The sequence below is a fragment of the Protopterus annectens genome, chromosome 9.part0, assembly GCF_019279795.1.
Source record: "Protopterus annectens isolate FY-2018-M chromosome 9.part0, PAN1.0, whole genome shotgun sequence".
Taxonomy (NCBI): Eukaryota; Metazoa; Chordata; order Ceratodontiformes; family Protopteridae; genus Protopterus; species Protopterus annectens.
This window is the reverse complement of record NC_056743.1, coordinates 783,929,556-783,955,670: the sequence shown is the minus strand read 5'-3', so window position 1 is coordinate 783,955,670 and position 26,115 is coordinate 783,929,556. Positions and strand designations below refer to the sequence as shown.

The following is a 26,115-nucleotide window of genomic DNA, read 5'->3' as shown; positions in this document are numbered from 1 at the left end:
CAGTAATCGCTCATTGCAGGCTTCAGGGAATCCAAATTTATCCATACCTGGACGACTGCCTGATACAAGCGGACAACCAAAGCAAGCTGACACAAGACTTACAAAGGGTCATTTGCTTACTACAAGCCCTGGGATACACAGTCAATTTAAAAAAGTCAAGACTGATACCATCCCAAATAAGAACTTTTTTGGGTGCAAAATTGGACACGGTAAAACAGATGGCATTCTTAACTGCAGAAAAACAAGAACAACTTCCTCCTTATTTCTTGGCATTAACAAAACAGGACAAACTAACAGCAAGGAAAGTACTGCAGGCCTTGGGCTTCATGGCCTCCTGCATAATCCTGGTCCCCCATGCCAGACTGCATATGAGAAAGCTACAGTGGTACCTGAAGAATTTATGGTCTCAACACAGGCACAGCTTAGAAACCGAAATACCACTAATTCCATGCCTGAAACAAGACTTCCTATGGTGGGCTCAGGCATGCCAGTCAAATCCAGGCTTGTCCTTCCGCAACATTCAATCAAGCCAAACCATCACAACAGACGCCTCAGACCTCGGTTGCGGGGCCCACATGCTGGACCACTGCATTCAAGGCTTATGGACTCCAGATCAGCTGCACCTGCACATAAATCAAAAAGAAATGCTGGCAGTAAAACTAGCAATCCAGAATTTCAGACCATTCCTCAAAGAAGGCCAATTGATGATAAGGACAGACGATACCACAGTCATGTGGTACATCAACAAACAGGGAGACACTCATTCATACCCCCTATGCCGAATGGCTCTGGACCTATGGAACATGGCTCTGAGCTACAACAAGACCATCACAAAAAAATGGGGGATGCCACAAATAGACCTATTCGCATCCCCACTCAATCACCAGCTCAAGAAATTCTGCACCAGGATATACCACCCACTTGCTTGGAAGGTGGATTCTCTATCCTTCAGTTGGAAAGGCCTGACAGCATACGCATTTCCACCTCTTCCTTTGATGCACAAGGTACTACTGAAAATCCAAGAGGAACGTCCAAGGATAATTCTGATAGCTCCAAATTGGCCAAGGCAACATTGGTATCCATTACTGAGGACCATGTCTCGAGGGGAAACGTGGACACTACCCCTGATTCCCTTGCTGTTAACTTAGAGCAACTACAACATCCTACATCCCAACCTGAAAACTCTGCAACTAACTGCCTGGAACATTGCATAGCAGCAACTAACTCAGATTTATCTCAAAGGGTTAAAGACATTATTCTTGAGGCCCGTAGACCTTCAACAAGAAGGAACTATGCAGGAAAATGGAAAAGGTTTGTCATTTGGAGTACTAAAAGAGGGAAAGATGTGTCGAAAGTAGATATTGCCAACATCCTGGAGTATTTGGCAGAGCTTCTCCATACAGGCCTGTCCTACTCCTCCATCAAGATACATGCATCAGCTATTTCTGCAGAATACAGCTTCGATCCCCCTGTTTTCTCACACCCTCTGCTCAGACAGTTCCTGAGAGGAATCAAGAATGTAAAACCTCCTAGGAAACCACCATTACCAGCATGGGACTTGAACTTTGTGCTAGAAAAATTGACACTCCCTCCATTCGAACCAGCAGCAACAGCAGATCTTCAACGCCTATCCTGGAAAACTGCTTTCCTACTGGCAATCACTTCAGCAAGAAGGGTTTCAGAACTACAGGCCTTAATGGCAGTACAACCCTTCTTAATCTTCCATCAAGATAGAGTATCCATGAGAACTAATCCTACATTCATGCCTAAGGTGATATCCAGAGTGTCTGTAAACCAGGCAATCCACCTACCTACCTTCTTCCCCAACCCACAGAACAGGGGGGAAAGACTCTTGCATACCTTGGATGTACATAGACAGTTGCGCTACTACCTGGACAGAACCAAGGGTAATAGAAAAACAGACCAGCTTTTAGTAGCCTATGCAACAGGAAGGGAAGGAAAAGCAATTTCCAAACAAACAATTTCCAAGTGGATAGGAAATTGCATAAGATTCTGTTACTCCTACCATGGAAAGCAAATTCCACAGAACATAAGGCCTCACTCTACAAGGGCTACTGCCACTACCACAGCCTTCTTACGAGGAGTGGCTACCAAGGACATTATTGAGGCTGCTACTTGGACCTCCGTGCATACATTTGCCAAGCATTATAACTTACCTCTATACTCTAGATCCCGAGCAGGGTTTGCCACTGCTGTTTTGCAAGGGATCCTAACTACACCATAATCCTTCTTCCTCCTCCCCTAGTTTGGCTATGGTATTCTACCCATTTGTAAGGACTGCAGATGCATCCTTGAAGGACATAGTACAGTTTTGTACCTACCATAAATGTAGATGTCCGAACAGGATAGCATCTGCAGTCAGGATTACCCACCCTCCTTCCCCTCTCTGGTACTCCTAGGGTATTTTGCCCTCCTTATAGCTAGCTAGGGGGGGATATCTTATGGTGTATTTGTTTGTATATATGTACATACATGCTTATTTTTTGTGTTTGCCTTCTATTTTTATTGGAAACATTGGCATTTACCCAAAATTTAGTGTTCCAAGAGGGCAACTGGCATCTGGGGCAAGAAACACTGAGGAAAATGGCGTCGGCTGATGCCTTTATACCCGAAGACCAGCAGAGATGATGTCGGGTGAGTGCGACACCAGCCGAAGCCAGACCCAGACTTTGGAATCCGGCCGACCGAAGGGCTGCCTGACGACAGGACAACCCATTTGTAAGGACTGCAGATGCTATCCTGTTCGGACATCTACATTTATGGTAGGTACAAAACTGTACTTTCCCCACATTGAAGGATGCAGGGAGGCTTCCCCCTTGCAAAAAAGACATTTAAAGAAGAATTATGTTAATATTTCTCCTGTATGTTTGGTCTATTATGTATGAAGAGTCCTGACATTTCTGTAGAGAGTCAAATTAAAAAACTATATACTATATAGCAATTACCACTGCTGAAATAGAATGGTCTGATGTGATTTGGGGCATTCAGCAATACAGTACTGACGCTGCAACACATTTAGATAATATATAGCATTATTATATTCCCATGAGATCCTGTGTGATTTAAAAAAGTAAATAAAGTTATGTGGTTAATTCTTTCACAAGGAGGGTTATCTCTCTACAGCTTAAGACTGAACTGACAGTAGATGACTCTACTCACCAGTACTTTGTTTAGCATGCAAGGTACACAAATAGCTTTTCCTACACCTGGATGCCATGTTGTATCTAGTTGTGTCCATTTAGCTGAACTATTATTTATTTATTTATTTTTTATTTATTTTTTTTTTTGGGGGGGGGGGGTGCCTAAAACCTGTTTTGTAGTTTGTAAAAGCTCATATACATGATACTGTGGGTATTCTTTTGGGCATTTGCATGTTGAACTCTATATATATCTTTCATTTGATGTCAAAGCTCTGTATAATAATAATTTCACATTTTGCTGGTATTTCTGCAGTCAGCTGTCTCTTTTGGATAAATATTTGTATTCAGAGTTGAGTGAGTTTATGATGCAATTACTGCATGTGTTGCTGCTGTCAAAAGGATATTGCTTTATCAGCTTAGTGGTAATGCAGTGGGCACGTCATTCACACCCATTTATGTAGATTAATTACTGAGATATCTAAAAGCAAATTTTCACAGAAATTTAGAGGAGCTCATTGCTGTTGACTGCATACAGACCCATATGAATAAGAAGTAAATTTTAGCTAATTTAAGTAAGAAATAATATGGATTGTCATCCTTGGGATTTTAAGTACTGTGGTGTTAATTGTTCTGCATTTCAGTTTGAATAACAATATTATCATTTGCACAAATTTGTGTTTTTGTGATGTGTTCACCAGTTCTTTTAAAACCAAGATTTCTGTAATTTTAGCCTTTCTTGGGAATTTTCCTTGTGACTGTAGGCAGATATTGTGGGTATGTACGTAGTAGCTTATAATATCAGTGTATATCCCAAATCAGGGGGGGTATAACCCTGTTAAACACTTCTGTAACATGACACCTGACTTGTAACGCTGCTTCCAGAGATGTGTAGCAATTGTTACTCCCCATAATCACTGCTACGGTAGAGTCTCACCTAGTGGATGTTCCTTCTGCCTAAACTGTCCCTGAATACCTTGCTTCATATTCTGTCTGTGGCACTTTAAAGATGTCAGTCTGTGACTGACTTAATTAGAACAGTATTTAAAAACTGTCTCTGATCTTTTCCTCCAGTTGGATTTACTTGCTGTCTGTGCGGCAGCAGTTGCAAAGTGCTTTACTGGCTTTCAAAGATGGAAAAATACTTTGCATTTTTTTCCCCTTTGTAACTGGTAGTACACAAGAGTAGATAAAACTCCATGCACTTACTAAGAGTTATGATCACATTTCCTGAATCTTAACCAGTTTATTATGTGTTCTCAACATAAATGCTGAGATTTACCTCTCAAACTTCCCTGTCAAGCACTTAAGGTTATGATTGGAGAGTCAGACATAACCCTCCATATTTTCTGTTTAAGTGATGTCAGAATTTCCCCTGTGTATTTATTCAGCATAGTATAGGTTAAAGTGGAAATGTTTAAATATTGCCTGTTAACTGAATATTTTTTGCATTCATTTCTGTTTACTGACCATTGTATTTTCTCTGCCTTCTTATGATCTATCACATGACTATTTTGGCTTGTATACATAGTCTGTTCACTAAATTGTGTGCTTAGATTGCCAACTGTAGTTTGCTACTTGTTCTGTTGGTCAGTAAGTCTGGGGATTTTTTTCAGTCTGTGATGGTGTTGTGTTGGACAATGACATTTACGCTTTGCATGGCTGTCTGGGATCCATGCATTCACTTGCTTTTGTATATGGAAGAGGTTTTATGCAGTCAATGGTTAGGTCATACACTTGACAACTAAAGCTGTTTAAACTTGCTTCTTACTGTATTTCAGAGTTTAGACCTAATTTCATGAGGCCTTATTATTATTCTCTAAACTTTTATTAGGTGATAACCAGTTTGGTGGCTGCTGAAAATCTTCTGAAGGTTCAGCCTCATCTTGCATGGGATATGTCTTGTCTTCTATATGAACATCATATCCCTCACTGACCCTCATTTGCAGCCTAAGTTTGCCTAATAGTTCATCCTAAACTAGTTTTCTTCCTTTCCCTTTCCAAGAAATCAGTAACAGCTAATCAGCTCTTTGTTTAATTTTCAAAGACAGATAGATGGCTGATGACACCATTATTTCTATCATCACATGGTACAGTGCAATCTAGTTCCATTATACTTGGGAAGGGGTGCATTCTTCAAGAGGCTTATGCCTACTTTGTATATTTCAAGAATGTTCCCACAATGTTATCTTTGCAGCTGCCATTTGGAGATCCACTCATGCATTTAGTACCACTGCTCTGCAAACCTTGTGTCCAGGAGCAGGGTACTCAATGGTAGCATGAACTTGTAGATCATCTGTTCATGTTCTGCATCAGATCTGTTCCCATCATCCAATTATTTCATTGCTGACTTGGGGCATACAGGCCTGGGCGCAAGGGACTTGTATCTATAATGTATTGACTTACTGGATGAGGAAGCCTTATAAATGTAGACTTTTACAGTTGTATGAGTAGTCCTGTTAACTGTATGTATATATATATATATATATATATATATATATACCCCACCCACTTCCCCCAGTGAACAATTCTAACTTTTATCATAGTCTGCTGGCAAGAAACCATATGAATTTGCATTTGGCTCCACCTTCCTTTCGACCAGTTCCCGTTGTGCATGTAAGGAAGGATAATGGCATCACCTCCATTTATTGTGTCTGGCATTGACATGTAGTGCTGTCAGATGGTAATCACTTTAGAAGATGCATTGAAACCTGGTGACTGCATTATGAATCTAGTCACTAAAGTAGTGCCTTGATTGCTGGCTGAATTTCTCTCAAAAATCCACTGAAGTGTTGAGTAATTACGCACCATTTGTTTTATTTTTGCAGGTAAGTAACGTTGTTGTTAGTTTTCCTGCCATTGCGGAGTTGACTTCCACAGACCATTCCATTCCCTGTCAGAAAGTTTACTTCTGCCTCTTTCTAGATGGTTTGCTAGTTGTGCTGATTTTAAGATTTCTTGTGACCAGGTATGCTGTGGCTTGTATATTTGTTTGAATGGTACTGGTACAAGGAAGCAGTCTGTATGTACTCTTAAAAAAAAAAGTGTAGCAAGATTATTATGCTAGAAAATAAGTTTTCGGGAAAAGAATGCTGCAGGTGAAACTCATGGAAAGACTGTGGATAATTGGTGCATTTCATGTAATAGTAATGTTTGACTGTAAAAACAGGTTATGAACAGATTAATAACAGATATGAATTTTTAACAGATTTCACAGAATTTTGATAAATGAAATCTTTATATCTGCAGTATATTGTGGGACTTTGTGTGCGCTGCTGTTAATCATGAGTCTAACTAAATTTTTTTTCCACCCTCCATCCATTCTGATGCCGTCGCATGACTTTTGCCCTATATTGCCCATGGACTTTCATACCTCGCTTCCCTGCTTTCTCCTTCATCCTGTGGCTTGGGTGGTACTCAGAGCAGGGTGCCAGGCTCATTCATCCCACTGTGCTCCAGCCAGTGGGAGAGGATGTTTAATACGACCCGTTTACCAGGCGAGGAGACAGGTAAGTCGTGTGTAACAGCAGGAAGAGGAGGAGGATCATGGAGTGCTTTCCTTTCCCGCTTTGTGGGATTGTGGTGAATTTGTAGATTTTTTTTTTTGGTTGACATGCTGCCATTCTTGAGCAAGAGCTGGTACAGAACCACGGTACGGTTATACCTCCATCAGAAGTTGAGTAATTTCTTAATCTATTCTTACATTATTGTGAGATTCTTTAAATGATTGAATGGATGAACACTCACAAGTTTTCTTTGCCTTCAGTGCTACTTGGTTAGTATTAGAACTTCCTTAGCTAGACACGCTTCCTTTCTTTTGCCATTGTCAAAATGTGTACAGAAATCCAGTTGAAGTCTGAGGCTGAGAATTAGTCTTAGCTGTTACACTGGCATCTCTTCCATTGTTGCTGTCATGTGCATAGCTTTTGAGCTCTGTTTTAGGGGTACACAAGTAAGTTCACTTACAACCTACAACTCTTCCTTGTGTGTAGTACTCCAGTACTACTTATCTAGCCTATTACCACATTTGTATCACTACAGTAGTTTGTGAAGGATTCTTATACTGACTATTTGTCAGTTTCTTCTGCATCTCCACCCCATTATAGCTCATTTCACCTAATTCTTTCCAACTTTTTTCATAAAAGTGCCGTTTTTTGTTTAGTTATATTTGATGATCATCTAAGTGAACTTGTCCAAAGAACCATTTTAGCAATGACCTGAGCCACAAGAGTGTAACAAATGCAGCATATCATACATGTACAACATAGTTTGTCAGTACATACATAAAAGTAGCAATACATATTTTATATAATCAAAAAATAGTGTAATTTATTTGTTTTGTTCTTAAGCTTTGGCTACCCCATTAGATAATGAAATGTGATGCATATTACTTGCTTTTATACTGAGTTTATATTCATTGTCATGCTAACGAGTTTCTGATTTATAAAGTACAGGATTTTACTCCCCCTTTTATTTTTTGTGCATTGTGGTGCTTGCCAAAATGAAGTGTTTGCTTTCGCCTTTTTCGGATGCCTGAGGTCACTGTTTCCACTCTCCAGGCAAGCTAGCGTTATTGGCTCCTCTAACTTCTTATTTGCTACTTTTGAGAGGGATCTATTTATGTAGACACATACTGATTCTCTTATTCCTACTCAATGGATGTTCTTCGTGTTTCACTGTTGCAGTCATTACATTTGGGTTATCTGCTTGCAGGTAGCCCTCAGTCAGCCTGATAAAGTCTTGGGTCCTGTGTCGGTTACTGTCCCTTCTTTCATGACGTTAGGTCGTCAGGGGTATAAAACATGCAGCCGATGCCATTACATCAGTCTTTCTTGCCGTGCGGTGCCCGAAGCAGAAGCAGTTCACAAGTGCCGGTTGGCCGACTCCTGAAATTTTCGTTTTCGAGTTTCAGAACCGAAGTCTTCAACTAAATGCTAAGTACCCCGTTGGGTAAACTTTTTCTTGCTCCTTACCGATGTCAGTAAAAGTTAATAATTGCATTACTTGTGGAAAGCAAATACCTCATAAAGATTTTAATTCGTACTGTATTCTTTGCCTAGGCCCTGACCATGATGTACCGTGCTGTCAGTTTTGTGCTTTATTTAATCAGCGCACTATCCATCGTCAGTATATTTTCACCTCTAAATATTTCGGTTCTCTGTTTAATTATCCATTTCCACTGGGAAAGCCAGGATTTTTCTGATTCAAAAAAGAAGCTTGGGGATTTCTTACTCCTACCTCAGCATAGGCCTTTAGCTATTCCTCCTGTACTAGACATTGTTGATGATGCTTTTTCGGAATCTAGTTTGGCCCCTTATTCCTTGCCTCCTGCTCCCAGAAAACCGGACAGATACTACAGGGTTCCTGAGTCACAAGTTTCTTTTTAAAAATCCTTTTGCGGATGCAGAGACCATTTCACAGGGGCCCAAGGGCATTAAGGCGTCTACTGCTAAAAATCCTACCCCTTCTGATAGAGACTCCAGGGAGATGGATAGATGGGGTAAGAAGGTTTACACTTCTGCAGCCTTGGCCATTAGGGCTTTAAACTGCCAGTTTCATATGTCAAAGTATCAGCAACATGTTATTGGATTGCTTAAACAGAAAATGATGTTGATTCCTGACTGTGTGGAAAATAAAGAATGACAGGATTTAATGCATTCTGCTGAACAAGTTGGAAAACATACTTTTCAATGTGGTTTTGTTTCATTAGAGGCCTCTTGTAGTGCTCAGAAGGCATGCTTGGCTTAAGGAGCAATCTTTGTCTGATCATGTTAAAGCTAAATTGTTGGATGCTCCCTTAAATCAGGACTGCCTGTTTGGCAACAAGGCTGAGGAAGTGCTTAAAAAGATGGAAGATAAAGATAAATCTATGCAAACTGTTAACAATTTCTTTCGAGTTCAGCCTTCTAGATTTAGTAGGCACTGGCCTTCTAAGAATTGGTCCTTTCCAGCCCCTTCCAGGTCTTCTCAAGCCAAACCCAGACACAACAAAAACCCCAGGTTTCAGTCCCAGGGGACACACAGGACTAAGCAGTGGGGTGGGGGGGGGTCTCCACTTCCAAATCTGGGAGTAATAAGACCCCCCCCCCCATGGTAAACTGTCTTAATGACTTCCTTTTAAAATTTCCAAGCACTTATCAACTGGCTGCCCCTTTGGGGGGAAAGATTGCTCTTCATGCAAAGAACTGGGAACTCATTACCCAGAACAAATGGGTTTTAAATATAGTGTTCCAGGGATACAGATTTCACTTCCACGTGTTGCCAACACCAAGCCGGTGGCTGGACCTTGCCAACACCAAGTGGGTGGCGGGACCTACCCCCAAATCAGTGAGCAGAGGCCCAAAAACAAGTACTTTCTCTCTTAAGCATGGGGGCTATTCAGCTGGTACCAGAAGAGGAAAAGGGACAAGGTTTCTACTCAAGACTTTTCCTGGTACCGAGAAAAGACAATTCATGGCGTCCTATCCTGGACCTGTGTACTCTAAACACCTTTTTGGAGATTCCAAAATTCAAGATGCTGACTCTTCAACAGTTACTTCCTATGCTAGGCAAAGATGCCTGGTTGGCAACATTAGATTTAAAAAAAACTTACCTGCACATCCCAATCAAGGAATCTTGCAGAAGATACCTACTCTTCAAAGCACGTTATGCGCACTGTCAGTTTTCTGCACTGCCCTTTGGCTTATCTACTGTGCCCCAGGGTATTCACAAAGTGCCTAGCTCCAGTTATTGCATTTTATAGACAAATAAATATTCAAATATACCCATACCTGGACGATTGTCTAATTCAGGCAGAAAGCCAGGACATACTTTTGAATCATCTGGCCTTTGTACAAAGGGTTCTAACTTGTCTGGGGTACCCCATAAACGAAAAGAAATCACACCTGGTACCCCGCAAACAAATTATATTCCTGGGAGCAAGCTTGAATACAACTTCTCAAATGGCTTACCTCACGCCAGAGAAACAAATTCATTTGACAACCTACTTCAGACAAGTGGCCACAAAGACCCTGCTTATCTGCAAGACAAATACTGCAAGCCTTGGGGTTCATGGCCTCCTGGATTCTTCTAATTCCATATGCAAGACTGCATATGAGGAAACTACAGTGGTATCTAAAAAGCCTATGGTGTCAACATTCTCAGGATCTAGAAGCAATGATTCCTGTCATACCTTGCCTATGCCTAGAGTTCCTTTGGTGGGCAGAGGCCTGCCACCAAAACAAGCGACTACCTTTCACACCACCCCCTGCCGCCCAAACCCTAACAACAGACACATCAGGCTATGCATGGGGGGCTCACCTGGCAGGGAAGTGCATTCAGGGCAAATGGAACCCAAGTCAAATGAACCTGCATATCACTCAAAGAGAAATGTTAGCTGTAAAGAATGCTCTGACAACCTTCAAGGACCACATTCTTCCAGGACAACTAATGGTAAAGACAGACAACACCACTGTTATGTGGTACATAAACATGCAGGGGGTTGCACATTCTTACCCTCTCTGCAGACTAGCCAAGGCATTTGTGGAACACAACCTTGAGCTACCAAGTGCACCTACAAGCTCAATTTCTGCCAGGAAAATTAAATACACTGGCTGACGGACTAAGTAGAAACCTCATGGACCCACATGAGTGGAAACTGGAACCAAGAATTTTCAACATGCTGACAAGCAAATGGGGAGCACAGATATAGACCTGTTTGCCTCTCTCCAGAACTACCAATTGGACAAATCTTGCACAAGGACTCCCCACAAACAAGCCTGGAAAGTGGATGCTGTGTCCTTCAGCTGGAAAAACCTATCAGTCTATGCCTTCCCCCCCTCTGCTGTCCAAAGTGCTACTAAAAATCAAACAGGACAAACCAAGGATGATTGTGCTTGTTCCAGAATGGCCATGCCAACACTGGTACTCCCTCCTGTGCAGTGTGTCACGGTTATTCCCATGGCACCTGCCTCAGACTCCTTCTCTGTTCTCTCAGCAGGAGAACCAGATTCTGCACCCTCAGCTTCTAACACTGAACCTTGCTGCCTGGCTAATTACATAATCTCTCCTTTACCATCCCTCAGTAAACCTGTGATGGATATCATTTTAGAGGCAAGGAGGCCTAGTACTAGAAAATCTTATGCTGAAAAATGGAAAAGATTCTGTGCCTGGAACCAGTCTCAAGGGATGAACACAGCAGCGCCCAATTTACCTCAGATTTTACAATACTGAGATGCTTCACAAGGGCCTGTCTTTTTCCTCCATTAAAAGTGCCTCAGCCATTTCAGCTCATTATAATACAGAACCTCCCCTCTTCTCTCATCCACTGCTCAGGCAGTTCCTCAGAGGGGCCAAAAATTTGAGACCACCCAGGAGAGCTCCAACCCCAGCCTGGGACCTTAACTTTGTTTTGGAGAAACTCACTCTACCTCCTTTTGAGCCAGCTGCTACTGCAGACTTAACAATTCTTTCTTGGAAAACGGCTTTCCTTTCAGCAATCACTTCAGCTAGAAGGATATCTGCATTACAGGCCATTATAGCAGTGGAGCCTTTCATCATCTTTCATGCAGACAGGGTGTCACTCAGAACCCTATCCTTCATGCCCAAGGTGTGGTATCCAGTGTGGCTCTTAATTAGTCCATTCATGTGCCAACCTTTTTTCCCAATCCACAGAACAAAGGGGAATGGATACTGCATTCCTTAGATGTGCACAGACAACTTAGATTCTACTTCGACAGGACTAAACCTCAAAGGAAATCTGAACAACTGCTTGTGGCATTTGCTGCAGGGGCAGAGGGGAAGGCTATTTCAAAGCAACCATTTCTAATTGGATAGGCCATTGCATTCATTTCTACTATAAGCACCATGGAAAACCTATCCCCCAGGGGATCAGACCTCATTCCACCAGGGCTGTATCTACCTCTACAGCCTTTTATAGAGGCGTCCCTACCAGGGGCATCCTAGAAGCTGCTACTTGGAGTTTTGTACATACTCTCACCAAGCATTATCACTTGCCAATTTTCCCCTAAATCCAGAGCTGGCTTTGCCACTGCAGTCTTGCAAGGCTTTATAGCTGGTCCTAATGCTATCTAAATTCTTCCTCCCAACCATAGCTTTGGGAATCTACCCAAATGTAATGACTGCAACAGTGAAACACGAAGAACATAGTACAGTTGTGTACACTTACCGTAGATTTAGATGTCCAAGTGTACTCACTGTTGCAGTCCTGGTTACCCTCCCTCCAGCCCTAACTTCTTTTGGCTGTACCTCTAATTTCCTTTACTATGCTTAAAAGCCTTTTTGGTGTATTTGTTTTTTGTTGGAGGTATGTCATTGTACTTTTATATTTAATTGCTTCCCATTAGTTGGAGACCTGACATCTGGGGCAAGAAAAACTGGTGTAATGGCATCGGCTGCATGTTTTATACCCCTGATGACCTGACGTCATGGAAGAAGGGACAGCAACCGATGCAGGACCCAAGACTTTGTTAATCAGGCCGACTGAGGGCTACCTGCAAGCAGATAACACAAATGTAATGACTGCAACAGTGAATGCACTCAAACATCTACATTTATGGTAAGTGTACACAACTGCACTTTCTAAACATAGTGAAACTATAAGGAGCATTAGTAGACACATTCTGTCATAGCCACGGGGAAAGGTAGTACTGGACTGTCTAAATCCACTAGTATTTACAAGGGATAACATTTTCATTCCCACCTCCACTTCAAGGAGAGGAAGAATTTTTCTCACTCCTTTGGCAGTTGAAGCCACTCTTGAACCTGAATTGCTGCTACCCCGGACAGGTGTTGGTGAATATGGTGGTAGACTGTCAGTATGGTAGATATGTTAAGAAGTATGTGCACATAAAATGCAGAATGATCCATTGCTTATTTAGTGATTCTAAAGGCTTTATTAAATTTGGTCAAATAGTGCAGTTAAACAGATTTTGTCTACCTTTTCAAATTATTTAATGCTTTGTTCAGAACCCTCATACTTCATTAGTGCCTTTTCCAGAGAGTGATTGTCATCTGTGATAGCCCCCCCCCCCCCCCCCCCCACACACACACACACACACACACACAGTAGAGATTACATTTTTATGGTAGACATGCACATTGTTTTCACATTTTTATAGAAAGAACACAAACTGGACTGTTTTTTAGATGCTTTTGTTGATCAGTGAAGAAGTTCAGAATGTTGCAAATCAGAAGTTGAATAGATGCCGTTGGTTTCCCCCTTGGTGCTAACCATTTTAGGCTGACAGTATTTCTGAATTTGTTTTTTGGAGTTTCTATTACATTTTAAATAGAATCAGTAAGTTAAAACTTGTTTGACAGGAAGTCTGCTTGCCAGCACTTGGCTTCAAACACAAGTCTGAAATGTCGTATTGAGAAAGTGTATAACTGCTGTCCTTTGTGGAAATAGGATAAGGGAGCTCTGTGCACTCCTCTCATGCTTAGTGGAGGCTGTAGCTGGTATGGGTCTGATTTGCAGGACCGGTACAACTTCACTCAAATTGCAGCACACTAAGCTTGTCTCTGTAGAGCAGAGGAATGGAACCCTGACTGTGACCCAGGCAACAGGGATTTGATTATCAGTCTTTGACATTTGAAGGAGCCAGGTAGCGAGGGAGAGGAGCGAAGCAGTTTGAACCACTTGTCTCTCATGTTGGGGACTGAAAGTTAAGGATGCTAGGGATACATGTAGGGAAATGCATTTTCTGTGGTGCAGATCAGGGAACCCAATTCCCATACGTAAAGGAGGGGTGTAGGGCTGCTTGCTGACTACATTCCTTGTGGGTGTGAGGGATGTTTAGCATGGTCCGCCCATTACACATTCCCATTCTGTTGCTTGGCTAAATGTGAGTGGGGAGTTAGAGCCATAAGAAGAAAAGCCCTTGAACTAACCATGATTGTTGCCTTAGTGTTGACCCCTGTCTTGTCCTTAGTAATGAGGGAATAAGTTGGTCGATTGTCCGAAAAGGCCTGATGGTCCTCAGGCTGCAGGGCAAAGAGAGAAAAATTGCAGTACACTGACCATAAAATGCCTAATGGGGAGAAGACTGAAAAATGGAACTAAAAGTTAAAAATAGCCAAATCTGGTAATAATGACCGTTTGTGTTAGGTCCTGTATTTTTTGTCCCCCAACAGTTATAATTTAGTCTCTTTCCCTGAAGTTTCTGCACTTGCTGGCAGGTAGTCAACTGTGGTGATGTATGCATCGATACATGCATAACATAAATGCATCTGTCCTCTCCACTCATCAGTTCATTATGCAACTTGCAAAATTTGGCTTTGAGTTTTTTCTCCTGTGTTTGAATTCTGAGGAATAGTGAAAAACAGCTTTTTTGCTGACTTGGTAGGTGGGTGGCTCTTGATGCCCATAAAATGGGCCAGGGTTTTGGCACAGCTTCATTGGAAGAGTTTGCTGGATTTTACTTCCCACAGAGGTAAGTCCACGTTGTCCACTGCCTCACAGGCCTTTCAGGGGCAGGTGGTGGTAATTGCAGGAGGAGTCATTACTGGGCACATTGCTGTCTCATCCTCCTTTTAGTGTGGGCTGAGTTCATTGCAGTTCCTCTTTCTTTGGAGGATGTGAGGCTTGGAATATGTGCAGGTCTTACTTCAGCTGTGATAGTGTGTACTGTAGTATGTTGGCGATACGTTTTTCAAAGCTGATTGGCTTGACTTTGAATAGTCTAGCCAGGTCACTGTGGGCAGCCTCTCAAGTTATCCATTCCTAGGTCACTGTGTACTGTTTGGGCTTTCCCTTTAGTCCAGGTGGACTGTCAGCCCTGCATGGAGGATTGATCATAGGCCAAGCCAGAGTAAGAGTCCACAGCCCGACATACTGGAGATGCTTCTTGTTTGACTTTTGATAGCTAGTGACATAGATGCATAATTACACTATTAGTTATTTCTGGGGTATTGACAGCATCAGGCCTGGTATGTACTTCATCCATTTGCTACCATTTTTGGCACCTTCGTGCATCTGCTTTATTAGGCCACATCAGCCCTATAGTCTGTGTTTATCACACTTGCTTGAGCCCAAGCTCCATGACAGTTGCAGAGTGTTCAAAGGGTTTAAGTCCACCACTGCCATCCCTTTTGGGTCTCTGAGGGGATCAAGTTTGGACGGTGCAGTGGTGCAATGGTAGCGTCGTCGTCTCACAACATGAGGTTCTCCAGTTCGATTCTCAGCTGGGGTGTCTTCTGTGCAGAGTCTGCATGTCCTCCCTGCGTTCATGTTGGTTTCCTTCGGGTGCTCCTGTTTCCTCCCACATTACAAAGACATGTCTGGAGGGTTGCTCCCTGGGCCTCTGCTAATAATTGGCTTCATTTCAAGTTGGACTTTCCCGGCAAGCAAATTTTAAATAAAAATAAATAAAAAGTGGGAGGCCTTTGTAGTGTATATTCCTGTTTCTTTTGAGAGTCTGGCATTGCAATTTTTCAGAGTTTGCGTAATGTTTGACCTGGACCTTTCACCAGTTTTCTGACAACATCACCTTCATGAAGTTAGTCTGTGTGGGTCATGTTTAGATTGATGGAAGCAACCTCATTATTATTGAAGCAGCCAACAGGAGAGCCGTAGTTGGCCTGCCTTTTCCAGCAGCTGGTGTAAAGTTTTGTATAGTCATCTCAAAGATCATTGCAAGTGGTCTGTGGTTGCAAGCCCTTCCTTTCTAGTTGGGGACCAGTGTAGCCCAAAAGAAGGGACAAGCTTTGCCGAGTGATGTCTTCTTTATGCACTGAGGCTGAGGCCATCAGCTATCTGTCTTGTCTGCCATTCCCTCCTTTGGGTGATCTGTCAAGGCATCAAGGAGACATTGTTCTGGTCCTGATGACAGGAATTTTGCACCCTAACTTGGAATGCATCTGATGTCCTTGATAAATGCCTTGAGATGTGGCTGATGGCATTCTTCATGGTGGGATAGCTTATTTATTTTATCTGGAATGTGCCCTTCATCAGTGATGAGCCTTTGGGAAGAGTTGTAATCCATTTTTTGATGTCTTCCAGGGTAGTGGAGCAGCCTCCCTTACCATGAGGATTCTGTCCCTTTCCATCAGGGTTCACCTCTTTTCAGGGGGAGGTAGAGACCCACTGATGCCCTAAATGCTAGACTGGAATTGCTGCAGTATCTTCCACGAAAACTGCTTTTCATAAGAAGTCCTTCAGCGTCCTGGACAAGTTATTTAGTGGCCTAGCCTGTGTGGGTCATGGAGTAAGTTGAGTTGGTGTCTTTCCTGCTAGGCCCACTGGAGAAGCCCTCTGAAGGGGCTTATGGGATGCGGACTGGAAACAGTGGTCATCCCATTTTCTACCGGTTTGTACCTTCCCTTTTCTGTAATGAAGTTCTTGCCGTTTGTTTGTTGAGGGCTTAGAACAGATGTGGATTGCTTTTTCTTGGCTGGCTTTTGGGCAACTTTAAGGTGTCTGAAGTCCTTCTTTTTTTCCCCTCTCCTGGCTCCTGCTACCCTTTTAGTCCTGTAGGTGGAGTTGATAGCTACTGCAAAGCCTTTCACTTTGATCTCATAGAATCAGTTTTCCAGGTCGATGGTGAATTTGTATTGTTTTTCCAGTTTTAAACTTTGCAGTCATCCAATATGTTTTGCATTCTTTTTGCTGGGTTTTTGTTTCGGTGTATTTTTAAGGCTTGTAATATCCGTGGTCTGTTGCATGAATATGGGGGACCCAGATGTGGCTTTTTGAGCAGGCACTTATCTGGAGAGAGAAGCTGCCTGGAATCCGGTGGCCTCTGCTACGTCTCTCATAGGCTTGCCTGTCTTCTTTGGACTTTTGGCCCATGATTATGGGAGCCCATCCTTGGGTCATTACCTTCCTAGTGGCTTCTGTATGGATTTTTTTGGGGTTTTACTTTCTTCCCTTGGTGTGGCAGCTGTTTACAATCCCCTCCCCACCCCCCTGCTTCCTGAGGAGTTAACTTGTTCCTTGACAATGCAGGCTCTTTGTCCTTATGGTCCTTTGTGATGTTGAGAAATGAGGAATGGAGTCACCCGCCTCCATTTCTTCTGTAGCTGGTTTGCTCTGTTAAATTTGGTGACTGTTTGGTGACTCCGCGCTCTGGGAGTGGCAGGTCTTTGTCTTCTCTTTATGGGACAAATGAGTTTTCTGTGCCTCTAGGTGTTCCGCTTTCTAGCTTGGGTTGTGGTGTAGATGTTCTTCGTCTTCCATTGCTGCAGTCCTGACTATTGGGTATAGTCCGCGTCCAGTCGGCCGGTCAGGGCGCATTAGACTGACGCCAGTCATATCCTCAGTCTTTTGCCGCATGGTCCGATGCAGAAGCAGTTTTGCGAGTGCAGGTTGGCGTACTGAAATATTTCTTTCAGACCGAAACAGAGTTGGAATATTTTAGTTTTTCTTGCCTCAGTATTTTACCGGATGTCAGAAAAAGTGAATAACTGTATTTCTTGTGGGAAACAGATACCTCATAGGGATTATCATACCTTGTGTATACCTTGTTTAGGGCCTGAGCACGGCGTTGTTGGTTGCCGCTCTTGTGCTAGGTTTAACAAACGCACTATTAAGAGGAGGTTAGACTGTGCCAGGTTAGTGTTTGGGAAGCGTTAATTATAAAATGCCGTCGGATGCTCCAAGAAGCGCAAGGATAAAACAGTGAAGCCTAGGGTTGAGGAACCCGGTTCTTTAGAAGGCTCAGTGGAGCGGAGGTTTTGCCAGGAGTTTCCATGGAGTCCCAGGCAGAAACTATACTCTTACAGGATGTGCCTTCTCAGGAGGTAGGCCAGGCTGAGGGGCTTCTCAGGTGACTGTTCTTCCCTCTCTTCGCAAGGTAGTTAGGGCCTCTCCTTCTGTTGCCAAAACTTCTTTGAGAGGTAGGCCTACTTTAGATTCAGTGAGGGCTTGTCCTAGCATTTCGGGTACTGTACCTAAGCACCATATGCTTAACATGGCAGAAGATTTGATTACTATGATTAGGGTTCTATGCCCCGCCTGATAAGAGGCCTAGGGTGGAACCGAGTTTGATAGTTTTGAACAGTGTTCAGAGGCTTCAGAATCTTCTGTGGAAGATTTGCAGGAATATAATACGTATTCTGATTCTGATGTGGATGATTCCACTCTTACAGCGTCTCCACCTGAGGATTTCTCATTTTCAGAGACTTTGCATTCCATGAGGGAGCACTTTAAATGGGAAGGCCAGGATTACTCTGACTCCAGGAAAAGGCTTAGGGAGTTCTTGTTTTACCCCAGCATAGGCCTTTAGCTATTCCTCCTGTGTTGAATGTGGTGGAAGATGTTTTGCAGAGGCTTCCTGAACCCTGACTCTTTGCCTCCTGCTCCTGTTAAGCCTGATAGGTATTATAGGGTGGCTCAGAAATATTTGTTTAAGAGTCCTAGGGCGGACCCAGAAACTATTTCTCAGGGCCTAAGGGTGTAAAGGCTTCTGTGGTTAAAAATCCTGTTCCCACTGATAAAGAGGCAAGGGCTTTGGATAGGTGGGGAAAGAAAGTGTATACTTCTTCCACTCTAGCCATGAGAGCTTTGAATTGTCAGTTTCACATGCTAAAATATCAGAATTATCTCCTTTCACAATTGAAATCTAAGGTGGATGCTTTGGCGGAAGGTATTGAGTGTAAAGAGTTGCTGGATTTGGTTCATGTGTCTGAACAAGTGGGTAAGCATTCTTTGCAATGTGGTTTTGATGCTGTACAGGCCTCCTCGAGGGTGGCTGCTACCAGTTCTGTTCTAGGCATGCCTGGTTGAAGGATCAGAATTTAGCTGAGCATGTTAAGACAAGGATTTTGGATGCTCCTTTACAGTCTGATGTGTTGTTTGGTTCGCCTGTGGAAGCAGTTTTAAAGAAAATGGAGGACAAAGCTAAGTCTATGCAAACTGTTAAAGATTTTTGCAGGTGCAGCCAGTTTAGTAGAAATTGGCCTGCTAAGGGGTGGACATATCCTGTTTATGATTCTCAGTCTAGGGGTAGGTCTAGGCGTGGTAGGGGCAGGGCTCAAGGTTCTTTTAGGCCTAGAACAGGGAGTTCACCTGCTCAGACTTCTGGTGAGGGCAGGGGTCAGTCCTTAAACAGACCCAATGACCTGTTTTTCAGCTGCCAGCAGATTCACGTTTGGCAGCTCCTTTGGGAGGAAGACTGTCTCTTTTCAAAGAAAATTGGGATTTAATTACTCAAGACAAATGGGTGTTGGATATCATTCACCACGGTTACAGATTTTATTTCCATACAATGCCCCTTTCAAAGGCATGCCAGACGTTCCTCCTCTACAAAGAAAAGAGGCTCACAAGCAAGTTTTACAGTTACTTCACATAGGGGCCATTCAGCCAGTCCCTGTATCAGAAAGGGGCCTAGGATTTTATTCTCGCCTGTTCCTTGTACCAAAGAAGGGGAACACGTGGAGACCAATTTTGGATTTATCTCTCCTCAACACGTTTTGGACATTCCCAAGTTCAAGATGTTGACGTTACAACAGCTTTTACCTCTGCTGGGCAAAGATCACTGGATGGTAACTTTAGATCTCAAGGAAGCTTACCTTCATGTGCCTATAAGGCTAAGTTGCAGGAAGTATCTGCGGTTTCGAGCTGGAAATTCTCATTATCAGTTCTCTGCATTGCCCTTTGGCTTATCTACCAGAGTATTCACAAAGGTTCTGGCTCCAGTGATAGCTTACTTCAGGCTTCAAGGAATTCAAATCTATCCTTACTTGGACGACTGCCTGATTCTGGCTCAAGAAAAGGAAGACCTTCTACAGCATCTGGAATATGTTATAGCAGTGCTAAGATGCCTAGGGTATTCTGTGAACGAAATAAAGTCCAGTCTAGTACCCTCTCAAGACATGTGCTTTCTGGGTGTGAGACTGAATACAGCAGCCCAGATGGCCTTTTAACCCCGGACAAACAAAAGAGTCTGTCACTTTACTTCCATCAACTATCTCATCAGTCCGTGCTGACTGCAAGGACAGTCCTTCAAGCATTAGGGTTCATGGCATCTTGTATTCTGGTGCTTCCCAATGCCAAACTGCATATGAGGAAGCTACAATGGTATCTCAAAATGTATGGACACAGCACTGCCAGGATTTGGACACTGTCATTCAAATAATACCTTGCCTTCAAAAGAATTCTTGTGGTGGGCTCAGGAATGTCACCTAAACAAGGGACTCTCTGTGACCCGGCCAGAGGCAAGTCAGATTTTAACGACAGATGCCTCGGACATTGCTTGGGGAGCTCATCTAAATGGAAAGTGGATACAAGACAAGTGGCCTGCCAGACTACAGCATCTACATATCAACATGAAGGAGATGTTAGCAGTCCAGTTTGCATTAATGGCTTTCAAGGAGTTACTTCTTCCAGGGCAGGTGTTGATTCTAACAGACAACACAACTGTCATGTGGTACATCAACAAGCAAGGGGAACACATTCTTATCCTCTATGCAGGCAAGCAATGATTTTATGGGAGACTGCGCTAAGCTTGCAACTAACTCTTCAGGCAAGGTTTCTGCCAGGAGCACAGAACTCCTTAGCAGATGTGTTAAGCAGACAAATCATGGATCCCCACAGTGGAAACTGGATCTTCATGTATTTCAGAAACTGACAGTGTCATGGGGAACTCCAGACATAGATCTGTTCGCTTCTCCACTAAACCACCAGCTGCCAAAGTATTGCACAAAGGGGTTTCATCACACAGCTTGGAAAGTGGATGCTCTGTCTTTCAGTTGGAAAAACCTTCATGTGTATGCCTTTCCACCTCTACCTCTTCTTCCAAAGGTACTATTAAAGGTCAGACAAGACAGGCCAAGGATGATTTTGATAGCTCCAGATTGGCCTCGGCAACACTGGTACCCACTACTACGGAGTCTGGTAAAGAAGCCTCCATGGCCTTTACCTCTGATTCCTCATCTGTTATCTCAGAAGGACGGTCATCTGCTCAATGTCAAGCTTCACTCTCTTCATCTAACAGCCTGGCATATTCTGTGTTGAAACACAGCAGGTCTCAACTTCCTCAACAAGTTTTAAATGTGATTATGGAAGCTAGAAGACCTAGTAGAAGGAGAGTGTGAAAAATGGAAGAGATTTTATTTTGGAGTACAGCAAAGAATTTGGAGATTTCAGAGCCTAATTTGAGTGTGGCTCTTCAATATCTTACTGAATTATTGGACAAAGGTTTGTCCTTCTCTTCCATAAAGATTCATGCTGCAGCAATTTCAGCTCACTATGATTGTGACCCACCTTTGTTTCGCATCCTTTGTTCAAGCAGTTTCTTAGAGGGGCAAAGAATATAAGACCCCACGTAGAGCTCCTACTCCTGCTTGGGATCTCAATTTTGTGTTGGAAAAACTTACTCTACAACCTTTTGAGCCTGCAGCTACTGCTGAATTGAAATATTTGTCATGGAAGACTGCTTTTCTGTTGGCTATTACTTCTGCAAGAAGGGTGTCTGAGTTTCAGGCCCTTATGGCAGTAGAGCCCTTTTGATTTTCCATAAGGATAGGGTATCATTAATCCTTCTTTTATGCCTAAGGTGGTTTCTAGTGTGGCTTTAAACCAAACTATTCATTTGCCTACTTTTTGCAGATCCTCAAAATAAAGGGAAAAGATTTTGCACACTTTAGATGTACACAGGCAATTGCGTTATTATTTAAGCAGGACTAAGGATTTTAGGCAGTCTCAGCAGTTGTTTGTTTCTTTTGCTTTGAGTTCTCAGGGCAAGCCTGTGTCAAAACAAACTATTTCTAGGTGGATTGGCTTTTGCATTGCATTTTGTTATTCCCATCATGGCAAGGAGATTCCAGCTGGGATTAGGCCTCATTCCACTAGGGCTACTGCCACTTCAACAGCATTTCTAGGGTGGCAACTAAGGATATTCTGGAAGCAGCTACTTGGAGTTCAGTGCATACTTTCTCTAGGCATTATCACCTTCCTATCTACTCTAAGTCTAGGGCTGGTTTTGCCACAGCTGTTTTACAAGGCATGTTGTCAGCTCCTACTACTTTATAATTTGCCAGCCTCCCTTACCTCTGCTTTGGGATTCTACCCAATAGTCAGGACTGCAGCAATGGAAGGCGAAGAACATAGTACAGTTTTGTACCTACCATAAATGTAGATGTTCGAGGATTCCATTGCTGCAGTCCCCTCCCTCCTTCCCTCTGTATTTAGGGGTGGTTGTGTAGGTGAGTTTACATGCTTATATTTTTGTATATATTGTTGTATATATTGTACATGTTTTTGGTGCAGGTTGTTTTGGGACTTGTCTTTTTAGGGTCTTCTGACATCTGGGGCAAGAAAAGACTGAGGATATGACGTCGGTCATGCATACTCTGGTATTCGGGCCGACTGGACGCGGACTATACCCAATAGTCAGGACTGCAGCAATGGAATCCTCGAACATCTACATTTATGGTAGGTACAAAACTGTACTTTTTCTCCTGTTTAGGAGCTATTGCCTGAAGACTCCATCTAGTTAATAAAAGTGGTTTCTTTGTGACTTTTCACTTTTTTTTGTTTTACAAGTTTGTCTTGCATTAAAGTACAGATCTGAAGTAGGGACTTCATTTGTCAGCAACCTGTGGGTCTTGGATCCGATATCGGATCCGAGCCGGCAATTATTTATACAGCTGTGGATCCGAGCTCCTAGCTCCTCCCCTCACCCATAATCCCCTGCCAACCCCAATTGACCTCAGATCTAGTGTGCCGCATTTAGAAGAGACAGCTGGATTGCAGAGCTCCTGGCGACTTCAGATAAGTTCTTAAAAAAACTTGTTAAAAACAGAAAATCTTTCCTTTTTAAATTTGCGTGTTTATTTAGGATCCCTTTAGGTTAACCTTTACCTCTTTTAATTTTATTTTTTAGTGTTTCCTCCCCTCGCTGGTCGTAGTGTGTTTGTGTTGTTTGTGTTTTGGGGCTGGGGGTGGGTTGGCGCCGACAGTACTGGGTACTTCGGATCCGACCCTGCCCTCGAGTCTGTCAGTTCCATCGTCGGATCCGACCTCTCGGAGCCGTGGCCCGAGCTTCGGATCCGAGGGATTCAGTGTGCCTTCAGCTCCATCCAGGTCGGAGCACACTGGTCCCTCGGATCCGACGGTCTCAGCGCCGGTTCCGATCCCTTCATCGGATCCGAGTGGGAGTCGGCTTTCTGAGCCCAGGGAGAGTGGCTCCCCCTCGGCCTTCGATGTAGTGGAGAGGGCTCTGTCGAGAGCATCCAGACCCCCGGCCCTTGTCTCGGCTCTGCCCTGCACTCCCTCTCTGCTGGGCCAGGCTTCCATCACCCGGCCACAGGGGCAGCCTGCTTTAATGTCCCAGGTTGTTCCTTTGGAACAGGACATTGCTGGCGAGACCTCCTCGGACAGACCCCCCCCCCCCCCGAGGAAGTGCCTCGCAAGCACAAGTGTAAGAGGAGACACATGGACTCCCCCGAGTCCTTAACAGAGGACACGGACTTGGATGAAGGGGAAGGCTCCCCAAGATCACCCCCCCCGAGGATGTCTCCTTTGGAGACATCATGGAAATGCTTAGGCTCGGGGGGGGGGTCTGCCCCCAAGGCTTCCTCCGACGAGTCCGTGTTCCTGGAGCCATTCGAAGTAGGCCCGTCTACCTCTTGGTTGTCCCCTCCGGCCGACCCCCTGGTGGACCTTGTGACCAGCAGGGCGTGGAAGGAGCCGGACACTGTGGAGCCTATTCCCAAGCGCCCGGACAGGATCTTGAGCCCCCCCCCCCCCGCAGACCGTCTCCACTGGAGCAGGGGTCCCCCTGTAGATGCCATGTTGATGGCGGCAGCCACTAAGAAGGAACTAGCTCAGGAGAGTCCCTCGATCCATCCTCCGAGCAAGGAGTCTCGATTGATGGATCGCCTTGGGAAGCGGGTATTCAGTTCAGCGATTTTCTCGGTAAGGTCTCTGAACTACATGGCACATGTCATCAGGATGCAGCGCGATCTTATCAAAGAATACGCTGCTTCCCCCCCGGAGTCCATGTTGGCGGAGGACAAGCAATTGTACTCCACTCGTATGGCCATTCTGAGATCTATTTCCAATACCTCTATGTGGCTTCTGTCTCACGCTACTGAGGGAACCGCTAGAGCCAGTGGAGCGGGCCTAGTGATGAGGCGCCAGGCCTGGCTCCGACATTGTGACTTCGCGGAGCCCTTTAAGGCGTCCTTTGCGAATGCCCCTTTGATGGTTATGCCTTGTTTGGCAAAACCGTTCGCGAGACACTTGTCGAGAGCGAGAAGGACGGGAAGACTCTGTCTCTGCTCCCCAGAGGTCCTTTTCCAAGAACCAAAAGGGACAGAAGAAGATGTGGTTCCAGAAATTGCAGCATTCCCAACCTGCTCCGGAAAACCAGTCCTTCCATGGCAGAGGAGGACAGGGAAGATGCCGCCCTAGAGGCAGAGGGACACCGAGAAATTTTGGGTCCAGAGAATCCTTCTCTGATTGGCCCACGCAACAGCCCTGAAGGGTTGCCCGACTGCTCCACTCTGGAGGCAGTCGGGGGGCATTTCTCGAGGCACCTGGCAGCATGGGAGTCCATTACGTCAGACCGCTGGGTGCTTCGGATTATATCCAAAGGTTACAAAATCCCTATGCTTCATGTCCCCAGACTCAAGAACCTCCCCGACGTACCACCCGATCAGAGGGAGGCTGCAGCCACGGAAATCTGGCAGCTGCTCGAAAAAAGGACCATCCAACCCGTTCCCCTCAGACCAGCTCGGATCAGGGTTTTACTCCAGGTTCTTTCTGGTGCCAAAAAAAGACGGGGGACCTGAGACCAATCCTAGACCTCTCCCTCTTGAACCTGGTGGTAACCAAGGAGAAATTTCGAATGGTCACTCTTCAATCCATTCTCCCCCTGTTACGGGAGAATGACTGGATGTGCTCTATAGACCTCAAGGATGCGTACTACCACAGCTTATTGGACAGGCGATCCAGGAGGTTTCTCTGCTTCCGGCTGGGAGCCAGCCACTATCAGTTCAGGGTCCTTCCCTTTGGCCTCACCACAGTCCCCAGGGTGTTCACCAAAGTTTTAGCAGTGTTAGCGGCCCACTTGAGACTCCAGGGAATGCAGGTCTTCCCGTACCTGGACGACTGGCTCCTGACCGCCCCAACAAGGCATCTACTCTGCTCAGCCAGAGATTTTTTTCTTCACCTAGCCCCCCAGTTAGGCGTCACGATTAATATGGACAAGTTCTCCCTTGCTCCAACACAAGTGATAGACTTCATAGGGGCCAGGTTAGATACAAGGAGTCTTCGAGCCTACCTCACTTTGGAACGACTAGAGAACCTCAGTCTTCATGTGCGGGCCATCCTCTAATCAGAAGCTCCTCCTGCGGAATTGGTCCTGAGGGCACTGGGCTCTATGGCAGCGGCAGTTACTCTCCTCCCGTGCGCTCGCCTAAACATGAGGGTATTACAGTGGACCCTTCAAGTACGGTGATCCTTCCAGCTTCTCCCTCTCAACCACCCTGTCTCTATCAGCAAAGCTTGCAGGAGGGCCCTGTTATGGTGGCTGCATTCCCCAGACCTCCATACAGGTCGGCCCTTCTGCGCCCCACCTGCTCTAGTCACAGTGACCACGGACGCTTCTCGCCTCGGGTGGGGGTGGGGGGGGCATTGCTCAGGCAGAACAGTCCAAGGCACATGGAACGACTCAGAGACCTCCCTGCATATCGTTGTTCTGGAGATGAGGGCAGTGCTGTTAGCGTTGCAAGCACTTCACAACCTTCTTCCCGTCGGAAACATTGCAATACAGACGGACAACATGTCAGTTGTCTGGTATATCAACAAACAGGGGGGAACCAGGTCTTATCCTCTATGCCGAGAGGCCATGAGAGTGTGGGAATGGACGATCTCCACCAACCGCTTTGTAATCGCAACGCACATTCCGGGACGGTCCAACATCCTGGAGGACAAACTCAGCCACACTATTCTTTCCCCTTACAAGTGGTCTCTCAACTCCCGTGTAGCGAAGCAGATTTTTGCAAAATGGGG

At 44.5% G+C, this 26,115-nt stretch overlaps 1 protein-coding gene across 4 annotated transcripts in view; it reads left to right on the top strand.

Annotated features, from left to right (window-relative positions):
• Nucleotides 1–26,115, top strand: part of CPT1C (carnitine palmitoyltransferase 1C) — a 1,701,035-nt gene that overhangs the window by 734,757 nt on the left and 940,163 nt on the right. For 2 of the 4 annotated variants that reach the window (XM_044083412.1, XM_044083411.1), the window contains exon 9: nucleotides 6,580–6,667. The exons of the other annotated variants lie outside the window; for them this stretch is intronic. In XM_044083412.1, the coding sequence (XP_043939347.1) occupies nucleotides 6,580–6,667 (88 nt within the window). The remainder of the gene's footprint in view (nucleotides 1–6,579; nucleotides 6,668–26,115) is intronic. 4 annotated transcript variants of the gene reach the window in all.